The 14,307-nt window shown below is 44.0% G+C and overlaps 2 protein-coding genes across 3 annotated transcripts in view; one reads left to right on the top strand and one right to left on the bottom strand.

The window, feature by feature from the left end:
• The window catches only part of LYSMD2 (LysM domain containing 2), a 133,344-nt gene that overhangs the window by 43,077 nt on the left and 75,960 nt on the right, over positions 1-14,307 (bottom strand). The gene's annotated exons all lie outside the window — the stretch shown is intronic.
• The window catches only part of TMOD2 (tropomodulin 2), a 66,102-nt gene that overhangs the window by 13,869 nt on the left and 37,926 nt on the right, over positions 1-14,307 (top strand). Inside the window, exons 2-5 of one of the 2 annotated variants that reach the window (XM_050797944.1) lie at positions 2,975-3,169; positions 4,794-4,950; positions 9,555-9,677; positions 13,098-13,184. In XM_050797944.1, the coding sequence (XP_050653901.1) occupies positions 3,044-3,169; positions 4,794-4,950; positions 9,555-9,677; positions 13,098-13,184 (493 nt within the window). In that variant the 5' untranslated portion in view covers positions 2,975-3,043. Of the gene's footprint in view, positions 1-2,971; positions 3,170-4,793; positions 4,951-9,554; positions 9,678-13,097; positions 13,185-14,307 lie in introns of both variants that reach the window. The other variant, XM_050797945.1, reaches the window with a different exon arrangement.

Here is a 14,307-nt window from a genome sequence, read left to right on the forward strand (position 1 = left end):
GGGATTTCCTTCCAAGTCCTTGACATCCACTCTGCTGTTTTGAAGCTGGTGCTTTTGATATTGAGATACAAGCAATGACAAGTACATTTTTACTACTGCTAGGACAACAGTAATTGTAGGACACCATCAATTCTAAGACACATCTCAATTTCAGAATGTTAAATGTGGCAAAAGTGTGCATTTTAGAATCCATTAAGTAGGTTAGTTCAACCAATTCATTTGAGGGATAAGGGCCATCCTTGTCCTGTGTGATGCAATAATTTAGTGGTAGTTGGCACCAGAACAAAGCGTATAGATCCAATTGGTTTCTCTGACTTTAGTAGGATTTTTGTTTGTTTGTTTACTAGAATATAGTCATTAAAGCCTAAAAAAAAAAAAAAAAAAAAAAAAAACGGAGGGCTGGGAGACCTCATCTCTACAAAAAAAAAATTAAAAATTAGCTGGACATCATGGCACATTCCTGTAGTCTGGCATGTGGTGGTGCACACTTGTAATCCCAGCTACTCTGGAGGTTGAAGTGGGAGGATCACATGAGCCCAGGAGGTGGAGGTTGCAGTGAGCCAAGATGGTACCACTGCATTCCAGCCTGGGCGACAGGGAGACCCTACCTCTATATTAATAAATAAGAAGGTGAGCTAATGGAAAAGAGCGTTGCATTGCATGTGAAAGGATTATCGACACAGAAACCACAAACCTGAACATTGTGAGCAGTTGAATTCACAAAGGAAAGGGAACACTATTCTAATAGCCCTTAAGAGGCCCACCTGCAGCCATTCTCATTCCATGCCAACTCATTCTTCATTCTTTTTTTTTTTTTTTTTGAGATGGAGTCTCGCTCTGTCACCCAGGCTGGAGTGCAGTGGCCGGATCTCAGCTCACTGCAAGCTCCGCCTCCCAGGTTTACGCCATTCTCCTGCCTCAGCCTCCCGAGTAGCTGGGACTACAGGTGCCTGCCACCTCGCCCGGCTAGTTTTTTGTATTTTTTAGTAGAGACGGGGTTTCACCGTGTTAGCCAGGATGGTCTCGATCTCCTGACCTTGTGATCCGCCCGTCTCGGCCTCCCAAAGTGCTGGGATTACAGGCTTGAGCCACCGCGCCCGGCCTCATTCTTCATTCTTATGATTTGGAGTCATAAAAAAAGATTGGCGTGTTCAGATCACTGCCCTACTTTAAGAAGCTGTGGTGGCTTGCCATTCCCAACAGAATAAAGTCCAGGTCCCTTAGCAAGGCGTGGAAGGAAGGCCCTTCACAGATGTCCCATCTTCGTCTTTAGTTCTTTCCTCTCCCTTCCTCCATGAATCCCCCTCTCTCGCCACGCTGCCTGCTCTACCAGCATATCATTTACTGTCTTATCCTGTACCCCTTTGTGCTGTTCCCTTTTGCTAGAATGACACTTGCCCATCCGTGTCCACCTTATGACCTCTTCCTTCAATGCTTAAATACCTCTTTTTCACAGTTTCCCCTCAAACTTCCCCTACTTAGTGATTATTTCCCCATGTGTTTTCAAACCTACTTTATACATTATGTCTAATACTTATGGCATTATTACTGTTTGTGTGTCTGTCTCACTAAGCTGTGATCTTGGGGAAGGGGTCATTTTGATAAAAATATATATATGTATTTTTTTTGAGACAGAATCTCACTCTGTCACCCAGGCTGGAGTGCAGTGACACCACCTCAGCACTGCAACCTCTGCCTCCCGGGTTCAAGCAATTCTCCTGCCTCAGCCTCCCAAGTAGTTGGGACTACAGGCACATGCCACCACACCCAGCTAATTGTTGTATTTTTAGTAGAGACAGGGTTTCACCATGTTGGTCAGGCTGGTCTCAAACTCCTGACTTCAGGTGATCCACCTGCTTCAGCCTCCCAAAGTGCTGGGATTACAGGTGTGAGCCACCGCACCCGGCCTCCTCATGTATTTTTAAACCTACTTTATACATTATGCCTAATACTTATGCCATTATTGCTATTTGTGTGCCTGTCTCACTAAGCTGTGATCTTCTTGGGGAAAGGGGGCATATCTTGTTTATCTTTGTATTTCTGTTTTCTAGAACTATGCCTGGCAAATAGTAGGTGTATAACAAATATTTGTTGGGCTGAAAGATGTGATTGGTGGTAATACCTCCTAAGGGGAAATACAGTCAGTGAAGTACATTACTGTTTCTTGAATATTATCTTTCTAAGGAAGATCTGTAGCATCCTCTGCAAGGAGGAAGGGATTGAGTAAAAATTGCATTTGGGGTGAAAATTTAGAAGTGAAGTAATATAAAAAATAAGGGTTGAGAGAAGAACGGTCTGGGGGTATAAAGAATGAATAGGTAGAACGAAAAGGAAATGAGACTAGAAATAGAATGGAAGACAAAGCCAGGAGAAAAATAGAGAGAGTGCTCATGTGGCCAGGATTTTAGAATCGCACTTAGTTTAATTGCAGGGGAGTTACTGGACAATGCTTTCTCACATAGACGTTCCAAACTCTCGTTCCTGAATGAATCCCATTTTGTATTCTTCACATCACTCTCTCCCTGAAAAGACACAAGTATGCTTCTTACAACTGCCTTACAATTAGTGCATTGTTCTCCCCTGTTTTTCTGTGGAGAGCCAGGGAAGGCCGAGTAGTATAATGGAAAAGCACCCCCTACGCTGGGAATCAGAAGGCGGGGCTCACCCATCCCAGCTCTGTGACCTCAAGCAAAGCACTAGGCCACCTTCACCTCAGAATCGTCATCTATAACATGGGAATGATAATACCGGCTTGGGCACCTCACAGGATTGTTGTAAAGATCAAGATAAGTGAAGTATGTGAAAACACTTTGTAAGCTGTCAGGTTGCTCTGCAAATGAAGGGAATATTACCTTGTTGTTGAATTATTCGTTCAATACAGTAGGCTCCATTGGAGGATAGTTCTGTCTCCTGTTAATAAGTCTTATTTACAGAATGGAGATTCTTTTTTATTGTGTTTCTTTTTTATTAGCAGTAATCTAAAGTCTCAGGAAACTGGACCATTTAAATGTGCGCGGCCCATGAGAAAGGCATATAAGAAGCCATGGCACTCCCCTTTCAAAAAGAGCTGGAGAAATACAAGAACATTGATGAAGATGAGCTTCTTGGCAAACTCTCAGAAGAGGAACTGAAACAGTTGGAAAATGTTCTAGATGACCTAGATCCCGAGGTTAGTGACATGGAACTGAAGCAGAGTGGTTGATGATAGTATGGATAAATGGCATGGCTTGGTCCTTAAACAATGGTAGAAAGCCCTTAGCTCTGAATGCAGATTTTCTTCTCTTCCTCTGATTGGTTCTGGGTCACCTGTGTTTACAAATTCATAGAGAACCTCATAGCCACTACAGTGTGATACAGCAAATGTATTTCTCAAAAAACAGCCTAATGTAAATGGGGGGAAATATTTTCCATTGGTTGAGAAAGGACTAGTCTGACAGGGGAAAAAGAAGGAAAGAGGAAAAGAGGCAAATCTTACTGAGTTTTTCTGGGTCATACATTTCTCTGGGCACAGAAGCCCTTGAGGTAAACTATATTATCCCCATTTCATAAATGAGGAGACAGACATGGAGAGGTAATTTATATAAGATTCGACACTGGTAAGTGTCAGAGATGGTATTTAAACCAGGTTTTAAACCCCAAATGCGGATTTTTTTTTTTTTTTTTTGAGACAGAGTCTCACTCTGTCACCCAGGCTGGAGTGCAGTAGCATGATCTCGGCTCACTGCAACCTCCGCCTTCCGGGTTCAAGCAATTCTCCTGCCTCAGCCTCCCAAGTAGCTGGGATTACAGGTACATGTCACCATGCCTGGCTAATTTTTTTATTTTTAGTAGAAATAGGGTTTCGCCATGTTGACCATGTTGGTCTTGAATTCCTGACCTGAGGTAATCCGCCCACCTCAGCCTCCCAAAGTGCTTGATTACAGGCATAAGCCACCACACCCGACCCCAAATGCAGATTTTTAAAAAATATCTAATTTCTTTCAAATGCACAAATAATGTGAACTCTTTGATGAACTTATAACAATGAATAGATTAGACTGACTATAATCATGATATCAAGTTCATTTCAATGGAGTTTCCAGTATTTTTATGAGTTCTTGAAAAGCTAAGTCTCTTGTTATATTGTTTGTTTAGCAAGCACTTTCTTCAGACCTGCTGGTATGATCTTAAACTTAGAATTGGAGGCATCCAAAATAGTAATTTTACTATAAATAAAAATGTAACTAAAACAAAATTATGTATACGGCATTCTGATACATCAGATACTTTGGATATGGTGTTTACTTTTAAAAATACAGGTATTCTGTTTTTTTTTTTTAACTTAAGGAAGGAATCGCAAAGTTTTATCAAGCAGGCATTAATATCATCGTAATAGTTACTTATCAGCTTGGCTGCTTCTGCAGGAGAGGGGTTCCCCATGTCGGCGCCTTGTTAGAGTCTCATGTTTCTGCCTGGAAGCTCCTTGGGTGCAGCCCTAGCCAAACCTAAGCGTGATCTATAAGGAAAGAGGTCTTTTGCCTCCGTGTTCTAGGAGGCAGCTTCAGAAGACTCAGAGACTGCTCTAGCCATCCCTGCGCTGCTTGAGCTCATTGGGAGCCCCCTGTCAGCCCAGAACATTAGAACAAGTAAGGCCTCAGAGACGTCCCAGAGCCCCCAGCGCTCAGCTCACACGTGCATTCTGCGTAGGTATCCCTCCTGCTTCCCCAGCACATAGTGAGTAGGGGTGGAAGAGGAAGTAGCAAAGTACAGGCCAGCAGACATCTTCCTTCCTGCTCACACCTCTGTCTTGTCAGAGTGCCACGCTACCAGCTGGATTTCGACAGAAAGACCAGACACAGAAGGCAGCCACCGGCCCCTTTGACCGCGAGCACCTCCTCATGTACCTGGAGAAGGAGGCTTTGGAACAGAAAGACAGAGAGGACTTTGTGCCCTTCACTGGAGAAAAGAAAGGTAAGGACCACAGGCAGAGCATCTTGGAACGGAGGCACTCTTTTTTTTTTTTTTTTTTTTTTTTTTTTTGGAACGGAGGCACTCTTAATTAAGAGTATCTCTTTTATTTTATTGTCATGGAGGCTCAAGCAAGGGAACTGTCCTGGAAATGGGAAATAAGCCATGAACTGGATTCAGTATTTATTTTATTGTGGAGGGTCAAGCAAGGGAACTGTCCTGGAAATGGGAAATAAGCCCATGAACTGGATTCAGTATTAAAAAGAATCATGGCTGTGAGACACATGTCATTCTACACTGGGCCAAACCCATAGGAAATATAACACCAAGAGTGAACCCTAATGGAAACTGTGGACGTTGGGTGATAATGATGTCTCCATGAAAGTTCATCAGTTGTAATATATGTATCGCTATGGTATAGGATGCCGTTAGTCGGGGGAGGATGAGTTGGGGAGAATACATTGAAGGAAAAAAGAAACATGATCAAATATATAGGCTAACTGCTTAGGGTGTGATGGTTCTCAAATTAGTTTATTGAAAAAATCTGAAACCCCAAAGAAAGTTTTGAAAATGTGAGGTGGTGTCATGCCTGAGAGTTTCCTAGGCACTGGTGTGTTTCTCTTAGCCTGGTGCTTTACCAACTTTGGAAGTCCCTCAAGGCCTTTCTGCTCCATGTCCAGGATGGCTGTAGCACTGCACCTCTAACCTTAGAGGCTACCATTAAAGTTTAGTGCAGTCATTCATGCATCTGTCATCTACTGAGTGCCTCCTCTGTGCAGAGCCTTGTGGCCAGATGCTAGAACCACAGGCAAATAAGACCCTGCCCTGCCCTCAAGGAGCTTGTAGTCTAGTGAGAGAAACAGGATGACAGAGCTAGGAAGGCTGTGAGGAGCAAGGAGATGTTTTTCCATGCCAGGACTGAGCTTTGAGCCAAGAATAGGGAACCCTTCTCCTTAGCTCCCGACCCTGTGCTCCCTTGGGAGGAAGAGTGACTATCAATAGCCTGTCCAGCTTCCTCAGCTATAGATGCTGACTTGACCCCAAAGATTCTAATGGAATTGTTGATAACCTCACAGCAATTACAATCTTTTTATAATGCAAATCAGATCATGTTGGCTGGGCACAGTGGCTCACACCTGTAATTGCTGCACTTTGGGAGGCTGAGGCAGGAGGATCACTCGAGCCCAGGAGTCCAAGACCAGCCTGGGCAACATGGCAAAACCCCGTCTCTACAAAAAATACAAAAATTAGCCAAGCATGATGGCGCACCCGTGTTCCCAGCTACTTAGGAACTGATATGGGAGGATCGCTTGAACCCAGGAGGTCAAAGCTGCAGTGAGCCGTGATCATGCCACTACACTACAGCTTGGGCAACAGAGTGGAACCCTGTCTTAAAATAAATAAACAAACAAAATCTTGGCATTTCCCTTCTTAATGTCTCAAATCCTTACTGTGGTCTTTAAAGTAGATATAGCCTCCATCCAGCTCTCTACCTGCATCTGGCCTTCCCTTGCTAATCCTCAGGCCCCACTGTCTTCATTCACTTCCCTGAACCTGCTGAGTTCTTTTCCTCCCTCAGGCTGGTCTTCTCATGGACTCTTCCTTCTGACTCATGTCCCCATTTTTCACATCCTAAGGGTCTCAGCTTAAATTTCAGGGCCTTGGGCTTTCTCTGACCTCACTTCTTTCTACTATGACAGCTGCATATTGCTTTCACAGCACTGTAACAATGTTTATCACTTTATTTACTTTGGTTTTTGCGTGTTTTCATGTGATAGGGTCTTTTTTTTATCCTGGCACAGAAACTGGCATGGGAGGCACTTGATAAACATGGGTTCAAGTGAATGGCATCTCAGAAATCTGTACTGCAGCAGTGGGAGCAGGAGCATCCAGCTCCTAGTTGGCATGAGGCAGAGTGCTACTGCCTTGTGTCACATAATGCCCAGGCTGCCCTCTGTATTGCGCACATTCAGTGGGTCACGCACCATTGAGAATGTCATTAAGAAAGTAAAATTGGGCCACATGCCGTGGCTCACACCTGTAATCCCAGCACTTTGGGAGACTGAGGCAGAAGGATCCCATGAATCCAGGAGTTCAAGATTGCCATGAGCTATGATCCTGCCACTGCACTCCAGCCTGGGTGATAAAGTGAGATCCTGCCTCCAAAAAAATAATTAATAAATAAAGTAATTGTGAACAGTTACAAACCAGGCAAATAATCACGGATTACTGTGAAAATATGGAGCTGTTTCTATAGCTGCATAGTTGCTACTGGACTAATTTAGTTGTGAAAAAAATTATGTCAAATCTTCAATAAAGTCCCAGTTAACATCAAGCAGTGACAGCATAATAAGGGAAAAGCTATTATCTTTTGTTCTTAGTGTAGAGGTCTTAGGAGTGGCTATGGTAAATTATCTCATGATCAAGATTGATCTCCAGATGGTTGGTGGGAGAGTTGGGAACGTAGGAGCTGTCTGAGTAATAGAGATATAAAAAGGGTATATGGTTGCATAGTGTAGCTTAGGAGAAGGTTGAGAAGTAGCACAATTGAATAAAATGAGCAGGGAGCAAGTTTTATAATCAGAGCAGCAGAGCAGAGTGAAGAGTATGCAGGGCCCCCAGAAGGACCAGTGAGACCATCCAGGAGCAGCGGGAAGCTGCTATGAGGTCCTCAGTGAGGTCCGCAGTGCTGAATACTATGTGCTGGCGCACCTCAGGTTCCTGGGCTAGATTTTACTGTGGTGCAGAGTTTTGCTTAGAACTTGTTATTTGGTTGGACCTCCAGGAATGGCTCTGTATCAGCAGTTCTCCTGAATACCAATAGCTGCGTACCTCATGTTTAGTACCAGGAAAGAGGAACTTAGAAAATCCTATATTAGGTTGGGCACAGTGGCTCATGCCTGTAATCCCAGCACTTTGGGAGGCCAAGGCAGGAGGATTGCTCCAGCCCAGAAGGTCAAGGTTACAGTGAGTTATGATTGCACCACTGCACTCCAGCCTGGGTGAGGGAGTGAGACCCTGTCTTTAAAAACGAAAAAATAAAGAAAGAAATCTTATTTTGACTCTAAACCTAAGATCATCTTGGCCAGAAAGAAAATGTTTCAGGCCATAGATACTAGGAATATTAAGTCTGAGATGAACCCCAGTATTTGAGATGTTACTGATTAGTTGATTTCTTTTTCCATTTTCTATCTTCTGGCCATCCTCCTACTTTGTTTCCCAGTGTATTTTCCTTCTTTCTGAGAAATGTGGCAGCTAAAGTGATCCCAAGGCAGGAAGTAGGATGCATGTCAGTGATAATGACCTTGTTGCCAGGATGCCCCAGACTGACCACAAGCAGTGCCTTTCTTTCCTGTCTGGAGTGCCCAGCTCTGACATGCTCCTGTTTACTCATCCAGCCATTTGACAATATGGTAAAACAAGAAATACACAGCCCTTGTAATCAGGGAAGTCTCCTGGAGAGTTCTCATGCAGGAGGGTTATTGACTTTGGGTTGGACCCTTTCCTTTCCCATGGGAGTGGGATAAGCCAGCCTAGCCAAGGAGACCTGGAGAGAACTTGGGTCCCAATGGACTGAAACTGGAGCCAGATGAGCCTTTAGGGAACTCTAAAAATCAAAATGGAAGAGAACAATTTCAAAGATTATGCCCAAAAAGTAAGACCAGCTTCAAAAAAGAGAAACCAAGAGTCAAAAGCTGGGAAGAATTAGAAAGGAATATGAATGCTCTGGGGTGTTTTGATCATGGCTCTAGCTTGTCCTGCGTGCACGTGTGGGAAGTGGATGTGTTAGCTATGATCAAGCCAGCCAAATATTTAAATATTTTCCAAATATTTAAAGGCTAACAAACCATTAAAATATGCTGTATCCTCCTTTAGATATACCCAGAAGGCCAGGATTCTTGGACTTCCAAGAGTTCCATGCAGGGATATTGATCTGTCCCATACTGCCAGGGCCTCAAACACACATGTTGGACACCCAAGCCCACATATCCAAGCTTCATCCAGGCTCCCCTACAAATAGCCTCCCCTTGACCTGGGGGTACACACCCAGCAGCGTGACCTGCCTTCAGGAGGATAGACATGGGAAGGGGCTTATGGAGGCCCTAGAGGCAGGCACAGGGCTCTTTGGGCAAGACATTCCAGGGTCCTAGGTTCCTGAAGTGTAGTCTAGAAAGTGGCCTATATGCTAGATGGGAATATCCCTTTGGCCTCATGGTTTCTCCCCTGGAGGGGAGAGGTGCAGCTACAGGAAGACTAGTATGGGGTCCTCTAAAGTGCATGACGCAGGGCAGGACCTCTCCTGCCCAGACCAAAGGGCAGTACCGCCAATAGGAAAGGGGTAGAAGCCACCATTGCCCTCTGTGTTTAAGGACTGTAGTCTCAGATCTCTGTGTGGCAGAATGCAGGATTCCTCCTGCAGTGTTCCTTCCCTCTGACAGTGACTTATCGATGTTGGCACCATCCTGGCCATCCAGGAATCTCAGTTGGATGTGAACTGGCTTAATCATATGAGTCTCAATGGTCAGAACTGCATTCTCTGCTCAGTCTACTTACCCTACCCGTAAGGCAGTAGTACTCAATATTTTTGTTTTTCTTCTGATTTAAAGGGAGAGTCTTTATCCCTAAAGAAAAGCCTGTAGAAACTCGTAAAGAAGAAAAAGTGACCCTTGACCCAGAACTGGAAGAAGCTTTGGCCAGTGCCTCTGACACCGAACTCTATGATCTTGCAGGTTAGTCTTGAACTCTGGGAACTTTCCTGTCTAGCTCCATGACCTCCCAGCATTCACTGGCACCCATGCCAGCAGCCTTTGAGCTTCTCTGTAGGTAGGAGAATAGCAGATTGACACCAGCCATTATGGAGCTGTCAGTCTTAATGCAGGTGACTTAACCTCTCTAAGCAAATGTTATTTTGCTCTATTTCAGCTGCAAATAATACCCATCCCGCAAAACTCAAAGAGTTACTGTGAGAAATCAAAGCAAACAAATAGGAAGGAGTGTTGAGAACTTAAAGAATAAAACAACAGCTCTTTTGCTTTCTAAGGAGCTTTCACATTTGGCATTTTATCATCACAACATTTCTATGAAGTTCTGGTTCTTCCCATGGTCACTGTTCCATTTTGATTCAGAAAATGCTAAGAGGTCTGTTAGCCTTCTAGTCTTAACAATAGCAACGGCCGGGCGCGGTGGCTCAAGCCTGTAATCCCAGCACTTTGGGAGGCCGAGACGGGCGGATCACGAGGTCGGGAGATCGAGACCATCCTGGTTAACATGGTGAAACCCCGACTCTACTAAAAAATACAAAAAAAAAAAAAAAACTAGCCGGGCGAGGTGGCGGGCGCCTGTAGTCCCAGCTACTCGGGAGGCTGAGGCAGGAGAATGGCGTGAACCCGGGAGGCGGAGCTTGCAGTGAGCTGAGATCCGGCCACTGCACTCCAGCCTGGGTGACAGAGCAAGACTCCGTCTCAAAAAAAAAAAAAAAAAAAAAAAAAAAACAATAGCAACATAATAATGATTATAATGATTATTATTTAAAATGCGGATAGAAAAATGTCAAAGAGTACAAAAGAATGTGTAATGAAAAGTAAGTCTCTCGACCTTAATTGCCTAGGCCCACTCTCGTGTCTTGTATAGCCTTCAAGAAAGATTTTCTGCATGTACCAGTATATTTATACATTAGATCTTCCATCTACATACACAGGGTTATTAGATCCCCACAGGATAGAGGCGCTTTAAAAACAAATCCACAGCTTTAGCAATAATTTGTATTCCATTGGAAGACAGATATAATAATCACCTCTTTCCTCCCAGGAGAACCAGCCTTATTCTAATATGTACCAGCCATCTCAATTCCATTCTCGTTCCTTCTGTGATGATGTCAGGAAGTTCCCATGTTTGTGAACTTAATACTGGCCATTGTAGGAGTTGAGGCACTTGCTTCACCTGGTGAAGAAGGTGTTTTGCACGCACTGGTCTTAGCCCTGGGGTTGCTGTGGAGGGATCCTGTTATGGTTACTGGTCCTCCCAGGGGTTGCTTCATGGTCTCTACCGGAATTGCCCAGAGGGAGAATGCCAGGCTGAACTTGAACTCCCAGGAAACGCCTTGAGAAAGGAAAAAGAGAAAAACACCAATTATTTGGAAGATACTAGATCCTGAAATTCATACAGTAAAACTGGAGAGAGAATCCAAATAGAAAACTGTCCTTGTTCATCCTTACTCAGCTTCCCTCCCTCGTCCTGTGTTCCCTAGGAATTCAGAAGGAAGCTTGGCTGGGGGTGTTGGCAGCATCTTCTTTAGGGTGGACCCTTCTGGAAGACTGAAGGCAGCCCCATGGGCAGATGGGCTGGCAGCCATTGAGTTTTAGATAAGAAAGAGTGTCGGCGTATTGCCCATGTTATTGTGGCAGATAGAGAGCGAAGAGAAAGTTCTTCAAGAGAGTGGTAGTTGACCTGCAAGACAGGGCCTCTTAGACTGGCTGGGTGTCAGTGTGGTCACCATCCGGAGTCTAGTTCCTGGCCCTAAACTGTGGGAGCTCTGGACTGGAAATCTGATCTTATCAGTATACATGGAAGTAGTCAGATTGGAGCAAAGTGGTGGGAACTGATCCATTAGCCCAATTCACAGATAACAGATAAAAACGAAAACCTGGCAGTAGGAGCCAAATTGTAATTAGAAGTTACTTGGTGAGCATGGAGCCAGAGCAAGAAGATGTGTTCGTTGTATGGCCTCAGTGTTTATCAAATGGGACACCTTCTCCTTCTCCTGTCCCCTTCACAGAGACACAGTGACAAATTATTTTTTTTTTTGAGACGGAGTCTCACTCTGTCACCCAGGCTGGAGTGCAGTGGCACAATCTCTGCTCACTGCAACCTCCGCCTACCGAGTTCAAGCGATTCTCCTGCCTCAGCCTCCCAAGTAGCTGGGATTACAGGGGCCCGCCACCACACCCAGCTAATTTTTATATTTTTTGTAGAGACAAGACTTCGCCATGTTGGCCAGGATGGTCTCGATTTCTTGACCTCATGATCCACCCACCTCGGCCTCCCAAAGTGCTGAGATAACAGGCATGAGCCATCACGCCCAGCCCACAGTGACAAATTCTTATTTATTTAACAAGAATTTGTAAAGCACTTAGAACGGTGCCTGACACATAGAAAGTCATTTAATCTTGGTAATAAAGTATAATTATTATCCCTGTTTTACGGATGAGGAAACGGAGACTCAGGCATTTAACAACTTCCCAAGTCACACAGTTTAACATGTGTCAGAGTCAGGATTCTTGACTGCTCCCAAGTCCCCCTCTTCACCAGGTCCTTGCTAGCTCTGACCATTTGCCCTTCCTTGTGCTGTGCCAGCTGCCTCCCTCCTTCAATATGTAGCTTACAGTAGAGCTGATGAGCATCTCAGAGGCACTCCTCTGCCACCTGTCAACAGAATATTATCCCTTCTGGGATCCTTCTCCAGGTGGCCAATGTCATCTAGAATTTCATTAGCAAAGGGAAATCTGCATAGAAGTTGCAGGTTCAGTCCAGCCCCGCGTTCGTTCTTCCCCAGTGTTGTTCCTGCATCCTAAGCTGCCTCCTGGTGCAAGTTCTGTGTAATACAGGAAGCTGAAAATCTCAGTACGCATAACTGACCTTTTATTGCTGATGTTGCTTTTTTTCCCCACCCTGGAATGCTCTAGAGACAATTATATTTGGTACTGAGAGATGAGGAGGCTGACATTGAAAGAGGCCTCTGGAAAAATATATGCAGTCATCTATATAATGTTAGATCTTGAAAATCATTAGTCTCAGTCCTACCTTCTCATTTTACAGATGAGAAAACTGAAAGGTTGAGTCTATTTAACTAGGAGGTCTAGGCAGATTTTCAGTAAACTGTGGCCATAACTAGGCCACCGTTGCTCAGACCCTAAATGGTTCTACATGTGGAGATGTAGAAAGACATGAAGATTACTGGTGGTCTTGAAAGGAGGGTTTTCAAATAAGTGTATTTAACACTATACATGTACCACACACTGTGCAAGGAAAGAGGACTCAGGGACTTACATTTATGATGTAAAGAATTGTTCTTCAAGGGGCATATTAACAATGTGGACATCCTCATGTGCTTCTCCAAACATAATGCTCATTTGTTGACTGTCTGTTTTTAGCTGTCCTTGGAGTACACAATTTGCTCAACAATCCAAAGTTCGATGAAGAAACAGCCAACAGTAAAGGTGGCAAAGGGCCTGTCAGAAGTAAGTTGATGTGGAATCTGTGGTTTTGTAAAGCTTTGGAGCCTCCAGGGTTGCTGGCAGGAGAGAGGCCTGTTGACTTTTGCAGGCTTTGCACTGTCATTTGGCTAGGATACGGAGCAGCTGACAATGAGAGCTCCATCTGGCGGTGAAACTAGTACAAATCAGTGTGTGTTGCCCAGAACACTTTCTTGGTAGGTCTGTTTAGTCAGAGAAGATGAAATTGTTGATATGTGGGTCTGCATTAAATGGTATAATCCATATTCATGAAAAAAAAATTGCTGATATGAGATTGCTTAGTCATCACAAAATGCAGAGTTTCATGTTCCTAAGGATGTTTTAATCAACTATGGTAGCTTAAATAAGTTCCCTTCTCTATTTGAGTGTCTTTTTGTCTCAGTAATAGACGCTTGTCATTAGAATTTGAATGCCCACTTCCCTCAGAGGGCATGAAAGACATGCTGGCATGGACTTACGTGCACAGGACATTCCACACCACCATCTTCTATGTCACCATTTCCTGTAGCAGTAAACAATTAATTAGACTTTTTTATTCATTCATTCGTCAGTCATCCACTAAATACCTGCTATGTGTCAGGAATGTTCTAGGATTAGGTACAAAGATGAAAATGGTCCCTGCCCAAAGAAATTTATCTGTCCGGGGTAAGGAAGGACCAATATTCAGGTCATTTCAGGACAGTGTGATCCATATGCTTTGAAAACTCATAGAAAATTACGGCTTTTTTTTTTTTTTTTTTTTTTTTTTTTTTTGAGATGGAGTCTTGTTTTGTCACCCAGGCTGGAGTGCAATGGCACGATCTCGGCTCACTGCAACCTCCACCTTCTGGGTTCAAGCAGTTCTCCTGCCTCAGCCTCATGAGTAGTTGGGACTACCAGCGTGTGCCACCACACCCAGCTCATTTTTAGGATTACAACTTTTCTTAGGTTAATTTTATTTTATTCACTTTAATAGAGACTTGGGAGGTGCTTTCTGATCTCAGTAGCGTATATATGAAATATTATTTATAGTGGTAATTTAGACACACAATGAGCAATATTCCTTTTATTTTTTGAGATAGAGGCTTGCCCTGTTGCCCAGGCTGGAGTACAATGGTGCAATCATAGC

The sequence above is a fragment of the Macaca thibetana genome, chromosome 7 (assembly GCF_024542745.1).
Source record: "Macaca thibetana thibetana isolate TM-01 chromosome 7, ASM2454274v1, whole genome shotgun sequence".
In the NCBI taxonomy this organism is placed as follows: Eukaryota; Metazoa; Chordata; class Mammalia; order Primates; family Cercopithecidae; genus Macaca; species Macaca thibetana.